Source organism: Lactuca virosa, chromosome 2 (genome assembly GCF_052849685.1).
Source record: "Lactuca virosa cultivar CGN04683 chromosome 2, Lactuca_virosa_CGN04683_v6, whole genome shotgun sequence".
Classification (NCBI taxonomy): domain Eukaryota; kingdom Viridiplantae; phylum Streptophyta; class Magnoliopsida; order Asterales; family Asteraceae; genus Lactuca; species Lactuca virosa.
This window is the reverse complement of record NC_136427.1, coordinates 270,293,251-270,317,832: the sequence shown is the minus strand read 5'-3', so window position 1 is coordinate 270,317,832 and position 24,582 is coordinate 270,293,251. Positions and strand designations below refer to the sequence as shown.

General features: G+C 34.4%; 3 protein-coding genes across 3 annotated transcripts; all 3 read right to left on the bottom strand.

Moving 5' to 3' along the window:
• Positions 1 to 280: 280 nt before the first annotated feature.
• On the bottom strand, positions 281 to 2,950 carry MOS11 (Protein MODIFIER OF SNC1 11). The gene is made up of 5 exons (XM_079080504.1): positions 2,507 to 2,950; positions 935 to 1,015; positions 725 to 844; positions 551 to 639; positions 281 to 466 (listed from the first exon to the last, which is right to left on the bottom strand). Exons 1-4 carry the CDS (start codon positions 2,827 to 2,829, stop codon positions 585 to 587), a joined length of 579 nt encoding a protein of 192 aa, XP_078936630.1. The 5' UTR covers positions 2,830 to 2,950; the 3' UTR covers positions 281 to 466; positions 551 to 584.
• Positions 2,951 to 4,050: 1,100 nt separating this feature from the next.
• On the bottom strand, positions 4,051 to 6,548 carry LOC145161064 (putative serine/threonine-protein kinase PBL7). Its single transcript, XM_079080503.1, has 5 exons — positions 6,378 to 6,548; positions 5,639 to 5,835; positions 5,367 to 5,556; positions 4,862 to 5,253; positions 4,051 to 4,646 (listed from the first exon to the last, which is right to left on the bottom strand). The coding sequence occupies exons 1-5, from the start codon at positions 6,472 to 6,474 to the stop codon at positions 4,278 to 4,280; spliced, it is 1,245 nt and encodes a 414-aa protein (XP_078936629.1). The 5' UTR covers positions 6,475 to 6,548; the 3' UTR covers positions 4,051 to 4,277.
• Positions 6,549 to 8,694: 2,146 nt separating this feature from the next.
• LOC145158502 (uncharacterized) lies at positions 8,695 to 9,219 on the bottom strand. The gene has a single exon (XM_079077392.1). The coding sequence runs from the start codon at positions 9,217 to 9,219 to the stop codon at positions 8,695 to 8,697; it is 525 nt and encodes a 174-aa protein (XP_078933518.1).
• Between the last annotated feature and the right edge of the window lie 15,363 nt (positions 9,220 to 24,582).

The window sequence follows — 24,582 nt, the reverse complement described above, 5'->3', positions numbered from 1 at the left end:
AATTAATCATGTGATAATATTTATATATATGCTTTAAACTACAACACTACAGAGAATACCATTTTTCAAGATTTAGACAAAATATATTTCAAACAAGAAGCATCAACTTTGTCGCTATTGCTAGCATTTGAAACCCCAAAAATTGAGAAATTGAGCATGGCATGGATTGAAGACTAGTACTCTAGAGAATATAGATTAGAGATTCAAATGCAGCCACCTTAGGCACTAGTTACTTCTTTTAAATCATATTCTCTTAAAATCTAACCTCATTCACTCACCATTTCATATCTATAATACCTTGTATATTTTTTTTATAAAAATTTTAAAGACACTGACTGAGGAGATTGCTATCAATTAACAAGGGGGGACACCAGCTTTACCAATACCACAGGAAGAGGAACTACTACTGTAACTCCGTAATCAACAAAAGGGTTGTTTGGGGATCAAAATATTTCACAATTCTAACCTGCATTTAAAAAAAAATAAAAAAGAGTTAAATTAAAGGCACAAGAAAAAAAAACAGTTAAACTCAAGTGAATAAGGGTCTCACTGAAAAATAAAGAAGTGCTGGCAAGAGGTAGGCATCAAGCTTCTCCACCAGCCTTGCCAGCAACAGTTGCCTTCTGTGTCCCCGAGAACCTGTACAAGAATAATATTTCATAGTATTCATCAAAACGGCCAATAAAAAAATATATTATCTATGTTAATAAAGTAAGTAAATTACCTGAGTGCCCTTGCTTTCTTTTTCTGTTCTTCAAGAGGATCAGCACTTGAAGCTGAACCAAACCTAGAAAGTCTAGCCTTCTTTTTCTCATCTTCTTCGGGTGCTTGGGTGATCCCAAATCTGAAAACACAGAATATTTTGATGATTACAAATCAAAATAATAAATTATTATTATTATTATTTGATGATGTGCTCATAAGTCATAACAACCTCTCTGCTCTAGCCTTCCTTTTCAGCTCCTCAGCTTTCTTTGTGGCTCCTGAACCTTGTGTGCCAGGTGTAGTACCAAACCTGAAGTACAAAATGTTTTAGATAACTCATCACATTTTACAATCAAAATAACAGCATATATATATATATATATATATATATATATATATATATATATATACACTCTGTAAGCAGCCTTCTGATTGACTATACAAAACGTTTATTAAATGAGGTATCATATTCGCGTGATTGCTTTTTCAGGCATCATATTTCAACAATTCTAGATTTTCCACAAAATGACACATATTTTCGCCAAAATAATGTCATTTTGTGAATAGATAATGTAATTTTAACAAAATTAAAAAAAAATCATGAAATTAGCTAAAATAAGTATTTCTTTGAAAATTAAACAAAAAAGTCCTTCAAGAGAGTCTAGCAAGGAACCTCATGAGAGCCAAATGCCTTTAAAAATTACTTCCATTTATAATTATAATTAGTTAAACAAATAATTAAGGATAAACTGGGGTCATAAACAGAAAAGAAGGAACACGCAAAAGCTGGTTGCTATCATGAGAAACTGACTGGGGTTCAAATTTTTGGGTCAAAGTCATAATTATGAAAAAATTAAGGGCAAAAGAAGAGATTCATTTGTGATGTTATAGGGAATGAATGAATGATGAAATTTCAATAACCACAAATGAAGTTGCCATTGTCAAGTTAGGAGATGTTGGCACAGTCTTGAAAGAAAATTAATCACTAACTTTGCGTCTTGATTATTAATAATTGTTTGTTGGAGGAGTGATCATGTGAGGATGATAACAAGGGGTTAACTATCGTGAAAAAGGTTGAGATATGTTACATGATGATATGATGATGGTATATGCTCTTCTATATCAAATTCATGACTTAAAACATGTTCAAGGATGAATTGGAAGAGAGAAAGGGAATATAAGAGATTAAGAGGAATACAAAACAGCTGTTTGGATCCCTGGGCACCAAAACTAAGTTTTTGGGTTAGGGGTTTTTGGGTCTAAGGGGTATACTTGGATGATAATAAATGAAAATAGGTACATTGGCTATTGAGTTAGACATTAGACTATGGGTTTGTATATGTCTTGGTATGCTACAGATGGAGTTGAGACCATTCTCCAGCGAATCCCCACTGCTTCTATTCTATCGTCCCTCCCAACAGAATCAAAATAATGAGAAACGTAAAATTATATATGTTATTCTAATAAACTGAATAACGTGGTACGAAAGTTAAACCCTAGCCCTACTCTCTTCATTATTATAATCACTAAACACCCATAAGAACCATGGACTGAAACGGTTGAAAACGGGCACCACAAAGCATGAGAGTGGCCACGGCGCATAAGAGCAGTGATTGATACCCCTAAGTTAAAACAAATTACATGATAAAAATTGGTGAATATGAAAAGCCCAAACCCTAGTTCAGTATAGAGAATCCTTCTTAAGAGAAATCCAGAACCCTAGATTATCATAAACAAACCTTTACATGAGAAACATGTATAAATATAGGAAGAGGAATAAATACTGCTATAGTATAATTACCTCTCCGCACGAGAATTCCGTTTTTCTTCTTCAGATAGCTGAACTGGCATACCAAAACGCTCCGCACGGCGAATCTTCCTCTGAGTATCGGTAACAGAAGCACCATCGTCGCTGCTGTTGTCCGCCGTGACGGTGGCCGGATCTGTAGTTTTCAACTTTGTGTCACCGGAATCACCGTCTTTCCTGTCGGTGGAGGAAGCTGGTGATTTCTCGGTGGATACATCTTCGGTTGTTGTGGCAGGAGGGTCTAGGGTCTTCGCATGATGGTCGTCGGTCTGGGTCGTCGTCGTAGTCGTCGTCGCATTCGCTGCAGGCGTCGTCATTGAGCTGATGAGTGATGAGTGACTAGTGAAGAGGTCCAAACGATTCGATTTCCGTGAACGAAGAGAGATGATGAGATGATTTCTGTGCCCTAATTTGTGATCGTTTACCTCTTTAGGTACTATATTCTCTCACCTTGGGCCGGGGTTGGTGGTTTAACAATTGAAACTTAAAGGGTCAAAATGTAAATTCTGAAAATCATGATACTAAAATGCAAAAAACGTTTGCGCGTTACCACTGATGACTGAACTATCACTACTCGACTAGTGGTGTCAAAAAAATCGGGGGACCTCAATCGTTGTTTATCTGTCTTTTTTCAATTTCGGATTAAAATTTATTTAAAGATTTGAAAGCAAAGCCAAGAAATTAGTCTTTAGAATGTTAGGATTATTTGATTAAGAACAGTTTTGGGTTTTTTTTATTTTCATGAGACAATGTGGAATACATTGTTTCTTTAAACTTTTTTTTTTAAATCTATATTGGATGGAAGTGGGAAAACGATGGATAGAAAAAACTTATAAAATAGTATATAGTTGACACGGCTTTTCCATAAACGACATATTAACTTTTTAACATAAAAGAAAAGACGAAACAAAATCTTTGTTATTTAAAAAAAAAAAATTATGAGTTACGTCGATTTGGTTATTTATTTCTATCAAAACTAGGTGCACAAATACGGGTTTTACACAGGTTTTGATTTTAAAAAATCTGATTTTCTCTACCGATTTCGGTTATAATTGGTTTGGTGTTTTTGGTTTTTTTTTAAAGTGAAATTTTATTAAAAAAAACTAGTTTATTTGGAAAAAAAAAAAAAAGTTTTCATTTTTTGTGTAAACATATATCAAATCAACGGTTCAGTTGAAACGGTTATAAAAAAGCCGACCCAATTTTATGGGGCTAGTTAAAGAAAATGATTAGCATTGTGCACCTCTAATCAAAACACATCTATTAATATTTTCACACAACATTTGGGTAAACATCTGTGCTCAATATAAAATTGGGGATGAGAAAAATAGAAATTTAGGAACTAGACTGTCCCTTCCTTAAATATATAAACTAAAACAAAAAGATCAACCTTGTGCTTCTACAATCATATTCATATCAATTACATATATTCGTTAATCTAATCAAAACCGAACAAAAGCAACACAACTTAAGAATAATATAAACATGCCTATAAGTAAAACCATTTGTCAACACATACAACTTAAAAAGAAAAACAATAAAAACAAAGTAACAACTGATATTCCAGTAGAAAATAGATATACCTGTCCAGTGTCCACTAGTACAAAGCTTTATGACATATAAATCAACCAGATGCTGTTTGTCTTTATAAAATTAATAAATATGTAAATATACACGTATCTAATATAATTATATAACTACTGTACAGCAAGATGATAAAGTGGGACTCAACATACATATGATATGATGATGAAACTCCAAAACCTTAAAAGAAATTTTTGGTGTGATTTTTCTCAGATCCACTGGTGCTCACACTGCCGCTGCCACCACTACTGCCGCCGCTACTGCCACCCTGTTTTTTATGATTGTCACGTTTTGATCTTGGGGGAGTGGAAGGTGACCACCGTGGGTTTGGGTTTGGGTTTGGGTTTGAAACCGGGTCGTATTTCTGTGAAGCAAGATAGGTCAAGGCTGTAACCACATCGGCTATAACCGGTCGCATGTTGGGTTGATCCTGGACACACATGGCTGCAACCGCAAGAGCCTGAAACAGACCCCGTGTTGGGTACTGGCCCTCAAGTGATGGATCCGCTATCTGACAAAACTTTCTTCGGTCTTTAAACAAAGGTCTTGCCTAAATAATAATATTACAAAAAAAAAATTAGATTTACAATTTTACTTTTTACATGCTTTTGATGTGATGTGACATGAGACTTTAAGTAACATGATGCAGAGACAACAATATCAGCACATTAAATTATTAGCATTCCTCAATTTAATATGCATTGGCCTACCGTGTTTTCAACAGACAAATGATTTGTTTGGGAATTGGGATGACTAATGACTTACCCATGCAACCAAATTCTGCTCGCCTCCTGTTTTGGAATTATCAATTGCTTTTCGGCCTGTGATAATCTCTAGAAGGACAACACCAAAGCTATACACGTCTGATTTTAGGGTTAATTGTCCAGTCATCGCGTATTCCGGAGCACAGTATCCATATGTACCCATCACACGTGTCGACACATGTGTGTTGTCCCCCACAGGCCCAAGTTTTGCTAACCCAAAATCAGAAAGTTTTGGATGATAATTTTCCCCAAGTAATATATTTGAGCATTTTAAATCCCGATATATTACAGGTGGACTTGCTTTATCATGAAGATATTCCAGCCCTTTCGCAGCTCCAGCAGCAATTTTCATTCTTGTATTCCAATCCACTCGTTTCTTCCCAGGTAACGGATCTGCAACAACACAGGAATTATGAGTCCATCATCATTGGAAACTAAAGGGTATTTTCGTCTTTTATTTAAATGTCTGTGTCTGTCAGTCTGTGTGTGTGTGTGTGTGTTTGTACCATGGAGATGGTCATCAAGAGATCCAAGAGGCATGTATTCATAAACCAGCAGTCTTTGATCTCCATCAGCACAATAACCAATTAGGTTAACAAGATTTGGGTGATGAAGTAACCCTAACATCAACACTTCTACTAGGAATTCACGGTTTCCTTGAAGTCCATTGCGATCCAGTTGCTTAATGGCTACAATCTACATAAATGGAAAACTATGAATACAGATTTACAATGAAAGTGAAAATGCATTTTTTCATGTGTAATGAAATTGAACTGACTTGATTAGAACTTTCAAGTCGGCCTTTATATACTCTACCAAAGCCTCCTTCTCCGAGAAGACAATCACCACCCCTGAAATTTTTAGTTGCAGCTGCCAGTTCACGGAATGTGAATGTTTGAGCAGCAATATGACCTGATCCCCCATCTTTGATCGCTCCTTCCTTTGTTTTGAATGATGGATTTGACCTAATGCTCACTTAAAGATGTGTATGTGAGACACAAAGAACAATAAACAGTCAAACACATATGAAATACGAACTGCTTGAGGCAAAATATTATGCATATAGCTCAAGAGAACAGCATTCAGTTTAGGAATTGAACCGATGTGTAATAGAGTTATAAAACATAGCTGAAGGTTTCTCAATTCTCAGTTGATTTGCATATCATTATTTAATCACTTGTACACACACAAAATGGAATGAATTTGAAGTCAAAAGAAGAAGAAAAGGAACAAGAATATGTCTATAAGAAGGCGTACAATATTCGAATTAATTATTCTTAAGGAAAACCTAATAACACAATTTAGATAATGAAAAGCAAGAGAAGCAGGTAGAATCGGTAGGTATAATCTTCTTTAAACTCCAAAAAATCAGAGAAATTAACAACTTATATGAAATGGTTACCGTAAAATCATCAGAAGATGATTCAAATAATGATATTACATCGAATTTTCTTGCGATTTTCCGGCAAAAAAGGGGAAACGAAAACTTGGAGAAGAAGCAGATATAGATGGAATACCTGAGGAGGGTTGAATCGGATCGAGTGAGCGATTCTTCTTCCTCTTCTTCTTCTTTGATGCTGGCTTTGAATGTCCAGAGCATGGAAACCACCCCATTCTCTCTCTCTCTCCTCCTACTACTCTCGGACAGTTGTGATTTGTAAACTGAGGGAAGTCAACAGCTCAATAAGAGAGACACCCACATATTTTATTGGTAAGCTCCGATGTGTTGGAAAATGATACCAAAAAAGCAAAATTTAACCAAATACCATAAGTAATTTGTGGAAAATAGCAAAAAAAAAAAAAAAAAAAAGCGAAATTGCAAAAATAACCATCAGTTTCGCAGGTGCTTAAGCTAGGTCCATCTGCGAACGTACAAGCTGCTAAACCACAGTCGTGCTTCAACGACTTGTACGTAGTCCCTCTGCGAACCAAGCCCTCGCCCAACTATAAAAACGTATTTTTTTGTTCATTTTTTACTCTTTTTTTTTGGAAAACTCTCTCTGAGAAGTGATTTTCTTACCCCGCCTTCAATTATGGACGATTTCATGAACGATCATGATAATATGGTAAGATCTTTACTTGTTTTGTGTTTTAAACATCATTTATCAATTTAGGCCTTATTATTGTGTTTTATTATTGTATTTTCTTAGATTTATGTGTTATATTGATACTTAATAGATTTTATTAGTAGTCTTGAGGTTTTGATGGTATTTGATAAGTAGATGTATGATTGTACAAGTGTGTATTGCGTGAAATATGCATTATGTGGTTGTACATTTTTGTTAATATGATTAATAATATGAATTTTTTGATATATGTTTGATGATGTTGTACCTTTGCATATTGATGTTGTACATGATGTACATATAGTTTATCAAAAAATATTTTTTTTAATTGGTATTGTTATAAAAAATGTTTATAAATTTCTTGCTTATAAATAGATTTTTTGTTGATTTTGTGATTTAAATTGGATTATTTATCCTGGTTGTAAATAGATATTTGATTTATTTTGTGATTTAAATTGCGGAATTTTTTCCGAATTCTTTAAAATATAATAGTTTTTAAGTTGTTGAGTTTTTTGTTACAATAATATAATTTGTAACATGTTGGATTGCGACATGAAATTTAAATGTTAAAGCTGTTGTCAACCTAAAAGGATCGGGGTGTAATATATGACAAATATTTGAAGTATTGCATGGAGAGCGACGTGAAATTTTTAGAAACACGGTTTTTGGTTACTTGTTGGATGTCGCTCAATTACAAGGGGACAGGTTGTTGTTTCATAAGATGTTTCTTCATCAGTTACGGCCAAACGTAGTAGTATCCCCATATGGCATAAATCGGTTGTATTTTAAATTGGGGGATACTAAAATGGTTTATGGCCCAGAAGAGTTTTGTTTGATAACTGGGTTTAATTTTGGAGAGTATCCAAAAATGATTGGAAAAAAAAGTTTCAGAAAAAAAAATTTAGTAGTCAAAAAAGATGTTTATTGCGGGAACATCTCTTTCCGAACCACACTAATAGTTCGGTGAAAACTAGTGATTTGAAAAGTTATATTTTAAATCAGACATTCTTAGCAGCTACCCGACGATGATGCAGTTAGAGCATGTTTGATATACGTTTTGTGTGAAAGCTTATTGGGAAAAGAAGCAAATGATTGTGTGCCACAAGACTGATTTTTTTTTTTTGCTGAGAACTTAGATGGGTGGATCTCAATAAAAAGAAAATCAAAGAGCATCAAGAATGGATAAAAAAGACTAAGAAGACAATCAAAATGACTGAAAAATGGCTTGCTGACAAGGATGCAGATATGATACATCTTAGCGTGCAAAAAGTACACCATAAAAAGAAAATCAAATAGCATCAAGAATGGATAGATCTCAATAAAAAGAAAATCAAAGAGCATCAAGAATGGATAAAAAAGACTAAGAAGACAATCAAAATGACTGAAAAATGGCTTGCTGACAAGGATGCAGATATGATACATCTTAGCGTGCAAAAAGTTCGTTTGGAAGATAAAATGAGAATTAAGGATAACTATATAACAATCGAGAAAGAGAAGTACCCATTGCAGTTCCCTGAGTTTAATAATTAGTTACAAAATTGTTGTAACATTATCATGACTTGGGTTTGCTATTTTTTTAGATTAACAAGTTTGTTTACCGTTTATTTCCAAGTATAAAAGCATAACAACATCTTAGAATATAAAAGCTTCATTTGTTGTTATAATGTTCAAACTAAATTAAAATATAAAAGCATAACAACATCTTAGAAAATTTAATAAAAACATTACAATACATAATAAATTAACAGCTCTTCAATTTAAGGTTGTTTTATATCAAAATCGGCGTGATAGATTTTTGTGACCAACTCGCAGAAGCCCCAATATTAAATGTCGTTTCTGTAGTAGGAATTCTCGTGCGACGTGCTCCACTACCGGAAGCCCTTCCATAACAATTGTTTCTCGTGTGTCCTGCTTGACCGCATGTAGAACACTCTTTTCTAATTGGGCCCTCGCCTAGGGATGGAATGTGGTCTGTGTTTCTTGGCCTGTCTGGATGGCGTTTATCCATTATAGGTGGCTTAACAATCATTAAATCATCGAGGATCTCCCATTCGGGTGGCTTTGGCAAAGGGTTTACTGATTCCTCATATGTTTTCCTCGATGTTTCGGTATAGTAAGCATTTAATGCAAACATCGAGCAATCTTGGTAATTGTTGACTGTTAATGCTCTTATGACATGACCACAAGGTATGTTGTCAAGTTGACAATGCCTACATGTACATGTCATTTGTTTGAAATCAACAATCACGTCTTGTGCCCCCTTTTTGACCTCGCATTTCTTACTTAAGATCATGCAAACATCCCAATTACTAAAAGAATTTTTATTTTCTTTTTACAATATCATCAGCCCAAAGGGATGAGTGTTGTTGTTGCTTCCGCTTAAAAAATAGACAAAATTACACAGTTAAGATCAATAACATTTAACAAAAAAATTAATATTAAAACTTAGTACCTGCAAAGTTACATCTTTGAAACCACCACTGTTGCATTGTTGCACGAAAAAACTCGATCAATATCAGTATCGGCACCTTAGGTGCGTGTCTAGATAATGCATTTATAGACTCCGCACTGTTGGACGACATAAGATTGTATCGGTTCCCTCTAAAATGTGTCCTAGACCAAGTTTCAGGATTTATACTGTTTAAGTATTCTTATACCGGTTCTTTTGTCTTTTTCATAAGGTCCATGGCAGAATCAAAACCATCAACTGTATAGGCTCTACAAGCCTCCCAAAAAATTCATTTAATTGTCTTACTCTTCCCGTATCTAGCTACTATGTTGAAATACAAATGGACACCACATACCGTGATGAGTGTGAGGAAATTAAAAATGTTGGCAACATATGTCGCTATAGATGGAGACCTATCAGATATAATTGTAAGCTCCTCCATATTGCCTATGCAATCACGTAGTTTTTGAAAAAACCATGTCCAAGAATCTGTACACTCATTTTTGCATATACCATATGCAACCGGTAATATTTGGTTTCGTCCGTCCTTAGTAACTACAAGAAACATGGTACCTTTGAACTCGCCCTTTAGGTGGACTCCATCTACAACAAGGGTCGGCTTACAAAAATTGACAAAAGCACGTACCTACAATACATTGTATATCTATTCAAATACACCAAATTAAAAATAATAGTAATAAAATATAATAATATTAACCGAGCAACCAAGTGTGACGTACAAGAACTCAAACCGATCATCACCATTTGTTTGAATATGTGTCACCGTACCCGGATTATGTTTGACCAAATTGTGGAAATAAGCCGGAAGTTTGGTAAAAGAATCATCTTTCGTACCCCTTAACAACAACAACGCATATTGCTTCGCACGCCAAGCTTGATGGTATGATATATTGATTTTCAATTGAGCATTCATATCATTAATAATATATTGTCCCTGATATACTCTACTATAATCTTCAGCCAAAACATCAGCAAGATTTTCACCCAAAACATATTTGTTTGCTTGTCGATGATTAGGTCACAAAATTGTTGAAGAACATGTGTGTACGTCAACAAATTTTTTTCACTTGGAAAAGTCCGTCAGAATTTTTAATTCCATTTGCTCTTAGTAACCAAGAACAATTTTTCCCAACACACACAACCTCGTACCTTGATTTTGTCGATCAACTTGTCCTCGTCTGAAAACCTTCTCGAAGACATTTTTTCTCAATCATCCGTTTTAGAAGGTATTTGTCTTAAATATACTAAAACATTCAATTTTTTGAACATTGATGTTTACAATCTGTGTTGGGATATCTTCATTAACATCAATTGGACATGATGCTACAGGGGGCATACCGTAAAAAAGGTTATCGGAAAACTTAGCTTTAACTTCATCACCCAACTCATCTCCATCAGGTCGCAAAATTGTTGCTTGTCGATGATTAGGTCGCAAAAAAGGTTATCGGAAAACTTACGGTATTTGTTTGCTTGTCGATGATTAGGTCGCAAAATTGTTGAAGAACATGTGTGTACGTCAACAAATTTTTTTTCACTTGGAAAAGTCCGTCAGAATTTTTAATTCCATTTGCTCTTAGTAACCAAGAACAATTTTTCCCAACACACACAACCTCGTACCTTGATTTGGTCGATCTACTTGTCCTCGTCTGAAAACCTTCTCGAAGACATTTTTTCTCAATCGCCCGTTTTAGAAGATATTTGTTCTTAAATATACTAAAACATTCAATCTTTTGAACATTGATGTTTACAATCTGTGCTGGGATATCTTCATTAACATCAACTGGACATGATGCTACAGGGGGCATACCGTAAAAAAGGTTATCGGAAAACTTAGCTTTAACTTCATCACCCAACTCATCTCCATCAGAATTGCTTTCTAAGTCGGTTATATCTAAAGCTATATCAACGACATCAACATAATCCCTGTAAGCATGTAAATTTTCATTTTTTTGAATCATAACTTTTTTCTTTTTACTTTTATCTACTACACCCCTATTCATAACTTTAACTTCTTGTTCGGGAACATTAACACAACGACCACCCACGTAATTAAGATATGTACTAACATCATCATCACCAACGTACTTGTAATTCTCAGGATTCACATATTGAATAGGTGAATACCTCACATTAACATTTTCAGCAACACTATGAAATTGAGGTACACTAGGAGTCATGAAAGTACCTATTGGATTGTCGCTCCCTTTATCGCTACATAAGTTAGTAACCAGCTCATTTTCACTCTCGCCACCCTCCGTAACCGCATCACCTTCATCAGCCACCACAAACACTTTCACAGCCCTTCCTCCACTAGATTTGATTGCATTGATCAACATTCTAACATCCATGTCTTCAACTATGGCTATATAATGATTCAATTCAGGATGATGGAAACAAATACTAATTTTATATTTGTCTAACAAACCGGTTTTCCTTCTCACCAAAGATACAAACTCATTATAACTAGTATACTCGGAAAATGTTAAAGCAAATTCAGAAATACCTCCCTGTGGACATACATATTCAAGATTTGTTTCAACAACTTTCCATCTCCCACCGGTTATAACGCAAACCAAATATTCATTCATTTTCATAAAGAGGTTTTAAACAAATTTTCCAAAGAAATAACAACTAAACTGATAATTTTTTGTAAAAGTTTATATATAATAAGGTTGTTTCGTAGTCAAACCCTATCAATTTCGTAGTAAAAAAATCACAAATTTGCAGTTGGAAAGGAGAGTAAATCGCAGATGGACATAGTCCATCTGCGAAGGTAGAAGGGGGAAGCAGCTTTTTATAACGCAAAAAAAAAAAAAAAAAAATCTACGAACGTACAAGTGGCTAAAGCACGTCTATGCTTTAGTCACCTGTACGTTTGCAGATGCTTGCCAAAATCGCAGATGAGTTTAATCCATCTGTGATTTTGGTGGCTAAAAATGCAATTTTGTTTTTTTTAGCTATTTTCCACAAAATAATTAGGGTTTTTGGCTAAATTTACAATTTTCTCTTTATTCAATTTATGGCTACAAAACAACAATAAAAGTGTTTTTAATTCATCTTTTTATTCTGTATTTTAATTCATTTGTCTTTTATTCTATATTTTAACAAGAAATTATACTAACGTATTTATCTTATCGTTTTCCTTGACTTTAATGGTAGTTTTTTTTAAACTTTTTTACTATTTAAAAAACTTTTGTAAAAACTTTTTTGTTTAAACGGAAAATATAATATACTTCTAAAATACACCTAATTTGACATATGTTTCATAGTTTTCTACCCTTGACCTCAAGAAGACAAGACATCCTTTGATACCGTTGGGTTAGAAGTCGTTTATTGGAAAATAAGACTTATTTTAGAAGTTACTTCAAACACTTATTTTCATAAATATTTTTATTTTCTTTTAAGCTTTGTCATATTTAACCCTTTGTAGTTAGTAACATTTTATTTTATATCACCAAAATATATTTTGACATTAGATATTGCTTAGGTTTTATATTTAGATAATTAATTGATTTAACAAACAAAATAAAAACTAATATATTTTATATACTTAAAATAGTTGTTAAAAAACTTTAAAAATTAAAAAATATCAAATATTATAAAAACATTGCGGTTACAAAATCTTTCATAATTTTTTTATTTTTTTTAGACAAAACTGCAAAATTGGTCCCTATGGTATTCAAAAAACTTTGGATAGGGTCCAAAAAGTTTCCAACTTACATGGATGGTCCAAAATCAAGGTTTTCCTTTGGTTTTGGTCCTAAAATTAAGAAACTTTTGTAGTTTTGGTCCATGGAGCACTTGAATTGACTGTTTTGCCATTTAAATTTCTTTTTTGTATTTTTTTACATTTTCAATTTTGTAGATATTAATTAAAAAAAACTCACCCCATAACTCCACCCCTCTCTCTCTCTCTCTCTCTCTCTCTCTCCCTCCCTCTCTCTCTCTCTCAACCTTCAACTGCAAATCAAACACATTTTTTTGTGACCGTCGGCTCCCCTTTTCCTCTTCTACTCTTGTAACGCCCGTAGATCCGGGCTAATCAATTTAGAGACAATGAGCATCAAAAATGAGTTTTTGATGGAATATTATTTAGAAGGCATAATCTTAACCAACTGGTAGTATATGTTACAAGTGTTCCGTACATATAAAGAACGTCGAAATCCGAGTTATAACGAAGAAGTTATGGCTCGTCGAAGTTTTACGGCAAAACCGGCACGACACTGGGAGACGTAAATAGTGAATTTACGATAGAGGACTTTTCAGCCTTAGTGATCTAAACTAAAGTTGTAGTATACGTTAAACCGAGAACATACAAAAAAAGAACGCCCAAATCTGACTTCGTATGAGGAAGTTATGAATTTTCTAAGATTTGACATAGCAGTGCACGACCCGAAATTCGAATTTTATATCGAGCGATTTTTGGCCAATGCGACCTAAATGAGAATTTAAGATCTCATTGATAGGAACTCAACGACAAAAAGACAGACGAAAACGGAGTCCGTATGTAAAAGTTATGAATTTTACGCGGACATTTAACAGTGTAATCACCTCCTACTTTTAAATTTAAGATCGGTCGAGAATTAGCCGACGGAGTAAAAAGGAAAGTTGTAGATTTTATTTTTACCTACGCGTGGATATAAATAACGTCAAAAACGAAGCTCGTATGCGAAAGTTATGGACGAAGCTTAGTCTCTACTTTTCGAGCGCGGCGAATTCGATACAGTTTTGTAAATCCGAGATAGAATGAGAATTAGCCAACGGGGTCTAAATGAAAGTTTTAGTACTCGTAAATACCAACGCATGGATATAAATAACGTCGAAAACGGAGCTCGTATGCGAAAGATATGGACGAAGCTTAGTCGCTACTCTTCGTGCGCGATAAATACGATACGGTTTTTGTAAATCTGAGATAGAAGGAGAATTAGCCAACGGGGTCTAAATGAAAGTTGTAGTACCCATAAATACCAACGTGTGGATATAAAGAACGTAGAAAACGGAGCTCGTACGCGGAAGATACGGACGAAACTTAGGGGCTACTTTACTATAAAATCCCTATAAATAAAGGGTGAACTCTTCATATTTTCTTCACACCATAAGCCTTTCTTTCTATCTCTAACTTCTCTCTAGCCTCCCTAAACCTCTCCTAAGTCTAGGGAACCTCCCTAACACGAGAAGGAAGCCCCGGAGCGCCCGACGGCTCCGAGAAGAAAAGCTTTCGGCTCGGAAACGCTGCTCCAGCGAAGCCCAATTTTTAATAAAAACCCGCTGTAAGTGAGCTACGCCTATACTATATTTAATATAGCTTTTATTTAAAATAATGTTATTAGGACCTTATAATAATTATTTGGGCTATTATTATGGGCTATATAAGTGTCGTTATAATATCTTTTTAACCACTCGCGATACGATGAATCTGGTTTGGAGGGCCGCTTGGGTTGCTGGATTCAGAAGTGCTATATGTCAAAATGATTTTGCCCTCCGGTGTTCCATGTCTGGCCCCTGTTTGTACATAGTGGGTGAAGAGTATTGTTTAACGCTTATATCTTTCAATCGAATAAAAGAATCCTTTCATTGCACGTGTCTTCTCCTTCACTCATTTCACACTAAAGTTAAATTACCAAATTACCCGGTACTACTCTGTTGACCCTTAAATATTGTCGATCCCTACTTTTCTTCGCTATTTTTCCCCTAAACTCTAATCTTCTTTTTCATCTCTATCAATGGTTGCTTTGTTAGGAACCTTCGCGTCGTCGCCTGCTCCGCCATCGGGCATTCTCAAATCTAATGAAGACGGGTTTAATAGTAATGAAAACTTATAGCAGGGCTTCTGGAATTTTATAGTGTTCGATGGTTTTGATTTTGCTAAAAGGTTCGTAACATTTTTCTCTCAGTATACTACATATTTAATTGTATGATTCCATAAAATTCATCTCCGTCTATGGATTTTGTGATTTTGATAGTCCAATCGGGTCCCGTTTCTTTTTTTTTTAATCCACCTGAGTTGATAATTGAATTTGCTTTCTTTTGTTGATGGAATTTCCAGTTGTAGTTTTATCATCATGTTGAATTATTGATCAGTTGATATATATGATTGATAACTTAGGGCTTAAACTGGGTACATACACATTGCTGGATGATTTAATGGTATAAGGTAAAGCGTTGGTGGATTACTTTAGGGATTCGTTATTCCGCCGCTTTTCTTTTTGTATTATAACCTTTTTGAAGTATTAATGTTGTTTATTATGGGATAACTTTTATAAGTGCATTTTCTAAGAAGTAGTGCATACGATTGTTTTTTTTAAATTAAATTACTTGTGAGAACTACTTTTGTGCTTGCTTTCGTTCCATATGGAACAATGTACTGTAGTTCAAAGGGTAACAAAATATTTTGTTTTAACCATTTCTGACTATTTGACTATATTTTATCTTTTTTTGTGAGAAGAATGTTCATGCGTATTAGTTGTTGTGCAACTCATCTATTCTTTCGGATTTGCAACCTTGAAAGGTGAAAATATTTCTGGCTCTGAGCCTGCTGAAAGGTGAAAATATTTCTGGCTCTGGCATATCTTGTAGGTGTAGTCTCCATGAATTTGTAGGGAAGAGGCATATAGATACAAAGAGCTTGCACGCTTTGTGTATGGTAATCACCAAACAACAAAAAACTTTTGTATATTTCCAAAAGCTTATTCTCTTACATGGGCGTTGCGATATGTCATCATTTCATGGTTAATTTTGGTTATATAATGTTGTTTGGTCAAGCTCTTAGTTTATTCTACTACATCAACTGAAGCTAACACATATACATATCAACAGTTGAGACTTAGAATGTCCAAATGTAGTTGTTAGACTCAAAGGGAAGACGTGTAACTTTTTTACTCTATCTATAATGAATAGCATGCCTCCGATTCCATTCAAGAATCGCTTCTGTTTCCATATGGCTTTCTATGTTACAAAATGGAAGTAGACATGAGGTTTTTTTTTTTTTTTTTTTGCCACTTATCATCTCTTTAGTTTTTTTACTTTCAAAGTGAAATATCTAATATGCCCTTTAACTATAATTTATTGGAACTTTTTAGGCAACAATTCATTATACAAAATATATTAGGCAAATCTCTTCAAAATTCAAATCGGCCAACATAGAATTAGAAACAGATAGGCTTATGTTAGCTTCTTTGCAAGAATCCAACCTGAAGACCGAAAACAGTCAGGAACGACATATTAGAAACGAATCCAACCTCAAACGGATATAAATAGTTAATCGATTCCTCAAATTTCTTCATTATACCATCTAAATCAGCTAAATTGTTTTCGAATTAGGGTTTGAATGTTTGATTTTGACTTTTGTTAGGACTACCAAACAGAAAATGAGGTTATTACGAGGAATGGCACTGGGTGGAGCTGTTGGGTTTTGAGCATTCTAACACTCCTATGGTGTACATGCAACCCTAAATACCTTGGATCTATGTTTTCTCTGTTATACATGCAAATATCAATTTTCCTAGGTGTTGTTCTAACTAGCATAATATAAAGTACATATAACATAAATTCTAGTAGAATTACATACCTCTTGTTTGGTGCTTGATTCCATGGAGCTCAAGAGCCTAGTGCCCCAAGTGTGACACCTCAAATGGTTCACACAACATCATAAACACTTGGAATAACTTGAGAGAAAGTATACACTTCATGAAATCGGTTTGCCCTCCACACATAGACTTAGTGGCCGATTTTGACAAGAATGATATGTTTATATAGTGTGACACAATTAGGGTAAACCCTAATTGTCATGGCTTTCCATTTCCTTGGATCCATGGGTTCAAATACACCATGGAGCATCCATGGAGCATCCTATGGGTTTTAGCCCAACTTGATAATCCATGGAGCATTAGCCCACTACATAAGTATGGATGATTTACACAATCAACCCATATATTTAATCAGTCTTCTTTTGATCACTTAATTAATTCTAGATTAATTCTTGATCAATACTAATTAAATAATCTTATTAATATATTAGAACTTATAATATATTAATAAACCTTAAGTGTTATTTCTCTCATTTTAGTCTATCCAAATGCATGATGCCATGCAACCCAAATGGACCATGCCGGGTCGGGTCAAGTATATACCAATTATAGTTATGGACTTAGACACTAATCCAACAGTCTCCCACTTGGATAAGTCTAATAACTATTATTGCAAGTACGCCTTCACAACCTGACCAACAATCGTAGCTCTTAAAAGTTGCTGCCGAACTCTGAACATATCAATGACGCGTCCATTAGATAAGTGATCATATATCCCTCCATTCTAGATATCATATGGACTGAGACATGGATTATAATCATTCTCTCTGTCCATTTGTAGTTTCCCGATTTCCAATTTATGACGACTGACTAATTGAACAAATCAAATCAGTCCAGGCCAGGCCGAGCACTTACATTTTGTCATCACCAAATCATCGAGGAGCCCACGGATATCGCTTTTATCCCGAAGGTAAAAGGAATGGATAAACTTCGACTCATATGCTTGTACTGACTACTTGTTAAATCATACACAAAGGCACGTTTTATAACATCGAGTTACCAATGCGTTTTCGTGCAATCAATGTATAACCAACTCATAGTCAACAACTCATATCTCTAGGTTTGAAGAATATAAGATATTATCGTCTCATGATTCACTCGTGATAAAATCCATGAAGTGATTCAAATGAGCGTGGGTTGAATCCAATACTCAGAACTTATGAGCACTCATGAATGTTGTAGCAACCACTGCTATGTCTAATGCACATTAGACAAATCATACAAGCCAAATTCATGACAGTCTTGATTCATATCTACTTCCAACATATAACCGACTGTGGATGGTTTAAAATAACTTAGTCATTCGGGAAGAATGACCTAGTTATTCTGGAAGTCAAAACATGCAAAGTGAAACACAAAAATAATACTAATCCTGTATGGCCCCCAACACTTTGAGTGTAAATAAAAACTCTTTTATCTAAGCACCATATTGATTACTCATTATTCATGTTTCGATTAATCAACTTAATACTTGAATTGAAACAATAGTCATGCCATGCTCCAAGCATGCACACTATGTTCGTCCAAACAATAGTTATGCAATACTCCAAGTATGCACACTATGTTTACATGTGGTCCTCTCTTTGTGAAACAGATCGATTGACAATATTTCAATGATGCTCATTTCACAATCCCAAATCCTCTTGTCATTTACTGTAATATGTTAGATTCTAAACTTATATGCAATGATCCTCTTGTAATGACTATACCCAAAAGTCACAAAGACTTGGCAACAAACATTACAAAGAATTCCAATGGAGATCAATTCCATGGAAACGAAGTCTCAAATTCAAAGTACATTCCTTCGAACATCCTTCTTGCATTAAGTTCTCTAATCTTACACAGATTCAAAGAATAACTTCCACCTATGGAAACAATTCCACATTCCCATTTTGACCATCACTTTTGAAAAAGAGTTGCCTCTTTTCAAAATATGTCAATATGGTCCTTACTCTATACTTCCAATTGTCCATGAGTAACCAATCTTTGGTAAACCTCAAATTGTCCTCGACAATTGCTTAATCATTTTAGTCATATCCAGTTCTAATCCCTTTTCCCCTCTTAATGCCCTAAGCATTAGGAAAATTTATAAAGGATAACGATTATAGCTCATGTAATCGATCCTATACCCGAAGCATTTAGCACATGATTCATGCTATAAATTTTTTTATTTGCCATATTCTCACAATTCGAACTATGAATAGGTATGCCGTAATCATAATCGAATTTTGAGAACGCAACATATATAGAATTTCCTTAAGTTGAACCATTCCAACATAACATTCTTATATATCCTTGACTAAAGTTGATTAAAATCTCAATCTAATCTTGTAGAATTGGAATGAAGTATAAAATCCTCTCCATTAATTATAGGGAAACAACTTTTCAAAGCGAATTGAAACTTTTGTTTTCTATAATTAACATTGCTAACTTGCAACATAATCATCATGCTCCCACTAGCATAATGATTATTATCTTACTAGCATAACACTTATGCTCCCACTAGCTTTGACATGTACTCAGAAATCAGCTGGACTTCTAGAAAAACAATACTTTATTGACTTTCTTACCAAAGTTCAGATTTCTGATACGAGATGCTTTGATAAGACTTTATCAAAATCATACACCTTTCCTTAGATAGCTCACATGTTTGTCTAAACAATTATGAAGAGGGATGTCGTAATCATAATGTTTAGACCTTTTGTCATTCTCACAATTGCTATCTACTTAAAATCTACTTAGTGAAAGAGTTTCCTCACCATCATTTTCATGAGTCGGAGAGAAACCTTATGACACTTAGATTTTATGGTGTATGTGTTCCTATCCATGTGAATTTGTCATAACCATAATCACGAGACAAGGTTAGTGGCAAATCCAAACACATATGGACTGAACTTGTTCAATCTTCATTTCTTGCCACCCGGCAGCAAAAGGGTCTACCATTGCTTCCAGGTTGTTATGCAAACAATTGAGAACTCATAGAACTCACAAGCATAGTCAACTTTTAACAGAAATAAGAATATGTCAACACGATTGGTTACAAACCTCAAGTCGTGGGCTAGTGATTAACAAAATTCTTGATTAGTTCTTGAAACTATTTCAGGATCTTTTAAACTCCCACTGTCCTCTTGACATATAAGACTCTCTTGCCCAATATTCAAGAGATAGTGCGGATTCTTTTACAAACACTTCACACAATTGGCCTTAGTTGGTCTTTGTTTTATCCAAAACATCACAACTTACCAATTTCAAATGTACAAGAGTAAGAAAACATTTTACTCTACATTTGATAAGTGTTTTAAACCTTTCTTAAGATTATGTCACTCAAGGCTGAATCTTGGAGTATGACTCTAAGATTTTATTTTGGAATGAAGTATGATTTATCTTTTGATTTAACCATTTCCACAATTCATGATTCCTCTCCTTAGCCAACAAATGCACTAAGGTGTCCTTAGAGGATCAATTGTGATATGGTTCCACAATCACTAAGATAATCATAAAACAAGATACACTAGTACTCTCCCATCTCTTCAGATTGGAGAAACTTTTATCTTTCTGCCTTATTTGATTCTTCTTATTCATTCTGCCATATATTGAAACTTTTCCAATGTTTCAGCATTACACTTAAACTTGTAAGCATAATCATATTTACTAAACTTTAGTAAATCATAACGAATAATCTTATCAACCTTTGTGGTGGACCTGACTAGTGCACAACCTAATGTACCCGATCCTTTAGTCCTTCGCTTGACTCACATGCGAATGTGAACAAGGAATTAGTCTTAATTTACCAACGATGAAAAATCTCATTCATCACACAATACAACTTGCATGATTCCAAGTTTCTATCCAACTGAAACTTGGGTGATGAGAATCTTTCCTTATTTGATAAATTATGACACTACCACAAACGAAAGAATCAAATTCATTTTCCAATATTGCTTATCACTGGAAACATATAAACAACAATTTTTTTCACAAATGCCATTGTAAGGATACTTAAAATAAATAAAATCGAAACTTTTCTTTTATTTTAAAACTTGCGGAAAAACTTATCCTTACAATGCAAATTCATATGAAAACTTTGTTGTTATCTATTCCTAAGCAATATCTCATAACTCTTATGCAGTGGCTCAAAATTCTGGTCATCGAACCATGCGATCAGAATCAGCACACTTTTTCTTTAAGCTTCCTTTGATTCTTCAAAAACATCAAAATGTAATTACATTACATCATGTATTAAGAATCTCCAAAATAGACTTAATAGAGTTAGATAACGGACTTTACCTGAAGTAGAGTCAAACTTTTGACTTTACCATCCTTATGAGGTTTCAGGTAAATTCGGCAGCTTCGCAACCAATGCCCCTTTTCTTTGGCAATAGGCACATATGGACTCTTTGGGAATGGTACATAGGACTATCTCAGACTTAGCCTTTCTCTTTACCATTTGGTCAACCGAGTTGACTATAGCCGATCCCTTTCCATTGGGAAGAGAAAGTTTTTCTGGATTTCCAGTGTCACCATTGTCAATGTCCATGAAGTTTTGGGAAGTCGATCTTCTAATCAGATTTGCTTTGCCAGTGTTCCAAATCATTGCTGATTCAGCAGCACCAAGCAAATAGATAAGATCATTAAAGGGTCATGTCGTGATCTGTCATCAGGGAGTGAGTAAAGAACCAAGTCAACAACCAGCTACCTCGAGACTTCGACACCCGACTCTCCCGGCTTGTCAATATGTGACTTAATCTCCAAGACCTAAGCACATATAGACTTTGTTTGCCAATAGGGATTGAGTGACTTAGAACTTATCAAGTCTTGAAACTTGTGGGATAGGGAGATTTATTGGAGGAGGTGGAGGAAGTGAAGTATGATTTCCAGTCCCACTAATGTACAACAAAGGGATTGATCTTTCACCTTGATTGCCATTTGGGATATCATCTTCATTAGAATAGCTTGTTCCTAAATATTTGGGAAGACCATAGTTGTCTGAAGGAGACATCTATAAGGGAGAAATTCAAGTTAGTTGATTTAAAGTCCTTAATATAACACCCAATATGAAATATTAAGGCTAGGATCCAACAACCTATTTATAACTGGAAGAGGGATGCCGTAATCCGAGTTATAAAATAGTTGAAGGTAGGTAAATGACGATTTACTAATTTCCACCATGAAAAACAAAATATAATTAAGTTTTAATTGGATTTGAAACTCCTAGATCTTTTGAGATACATTGACTTTCAATGGCATGTTTGAATCTCGATTGTGCCCTCTCAAGTTTGTGACTGGGATGCCGAGGATCACAAACAAGGTGTGAATAACCATGCAAATTGACTTGGTACCCTTAACTTTATCACCTAATCGATGTGCCGGTTAGCCACACAGCTCCACCGATCTATAATAAGGTCAAGTTACCCTTTGTCACTCTTACTAGTCCTTATTAGCGTGCCGGTTAACCACACACGCTCCACTAATCGACTTGGTAAGGTACAAAGTGTAATTTCATGGGTTAGCACCTATTTCACATTTTCCTAAGTAACTAAAATTGGGAATTTATAAGTGTTTAGTTACTTAGTATTTTTCATTATACTTTTAATGAAGGGAGAATTATAGTCCTTTCCTACCCGTTCGGCTAACGACCCTCCACCAGTCAAGGAAGCGGTGGGTGAGAGTGGACACCCATTAAACTGCCATTTTATAGGCAGTAACCTTATACCCCCCTTATAGACCGGCTTCGTGAATGAGGTCTACTAACGGTAAGATTCACTTTATCTTATACATATCTATATAATTAAAATTATAATAATAGTATAAGGGTGTATTTGAAACATTTAAAATACTTGGTGGTTTAATCTATTAATTAAACTATACTTTTAATTTAATTAAACTTAAACTATGTCTTTATGGAATTATTAACTCTTTTAATTAAACACTTTAATTAATTTAATGAAGTCCATAAAGTTTGAATTTTAACTTTTAAAATTGTAGAGTTTGGAATTAAAGCATTAATGTGTGTGAGACTTTACAAATTCCAAAACTTGAGGGCAAGTTTTGAAACTATTCAAAACCTTTCATTTCATAACTTATGAGTTTAATGGTTCATTAAAATGAAGACTCTTCATTTTTATGTAACCTCTTATTTTTTTAATAACACTTTTAAAGAAGTGACTCTTAAACATCCATAACTTGAGGACAAGTTATGGAGTCATAAAATAATTAAATGAAAAAGACTCTTCATTTTTATGTAACCTATGACACTTTTATGATTTTTAAGATTCATAAATATGACTTTTCATATAACTTGAGGACAAGTTACAAAAACACCTTTTATGAACTTCTTTTAGATTAATATGGATTGAAAATAACTAAAACAAATTTTTTTTTTTCATTAATCTAAACTAACTCATAAACAAAGTAACACAAAAAACTTTTGGTAATCCATAACTTGAGGACAAGTTATGGACTCCATACAATTTCATTGAGATCAATAATTATACTAACAAACAATTTGCACATAATTCCTATGATCTACCAAAACTCATAAGCATGAACATTCATAATCAACATTTTTCAAGAATTACATAAACATATATAAACTTGAAACTTCGATTATAGAATTGAAATTGGTTTAACACAATCATTACCACATTAAAAACAGGTTTTATAAGACCAAAACAATCAAAGGTAATGATTCTAGACCAATTCCAGCACCAAAACTCGAAGATATGCTGTTTGGGGGTCCAACTTGTCGAGTGCATGAACTAACTCGGCGAGTTGGATGCATTTTGTCTTGGACTCGTCGAGTCCATCAGTGAACTCGGCGTGTCCACTGTCCCAGCATCAAAAAAACTTCGATTTTAAGCAGTTTGCATCAAGTATAAGTGAAAACAAGCCTAGGCTCTGATACCACTGTTGGGTTTTGAGCATTCTAACACTCCTATGGTGTACATGCAACCCTAAATACCTTAGATCTATGTTTTCTCTATTATACATGCAAATATCAATTTTCCAAGGTGTTGTTCTAACTATCATAATATAAAGTACATATAACATAAATTCTAGTAGAATTACATACCTCTTGTTTGGTGCTTGATTCCATGGAGCTCAAGAGCCTAGTGCCCCAAGTGTGACACCTCAAATGGTTCACACAACATCATAAACACTTGGAATAACTTGAGAGAAAGTATACACTTCATGAAATCGGTTTGCCCTCCACACATAGACTTAGTGGCCGATTTTGACAAGAATGATATGTTTATATAGTGTGACACAATTAGGGTAAACCCTAATTGTCATGGCTTTCCATTTCCTTGGATCTATGGGTTCAAATACACCATGGAGCATCCTATGGTTTTAGCCCAACTTGATAATCCATGGAGCATTAGCCCACTACATAAGTATGGATGATTTACACAATCAACCCATATATTTAATCAGTCTTCTTTTGATCACTTAATTAATTCTTGATCAATACTAATTAAATAATCTTATTAATATATTAGAACTTATAATATATTAATAAACCTTAAGTGTTATTTCTCTCATTTTAGTCTATCCAAATGCATGATGCCATGCAACCCAAATGGACCATGCCGGGTCGGGT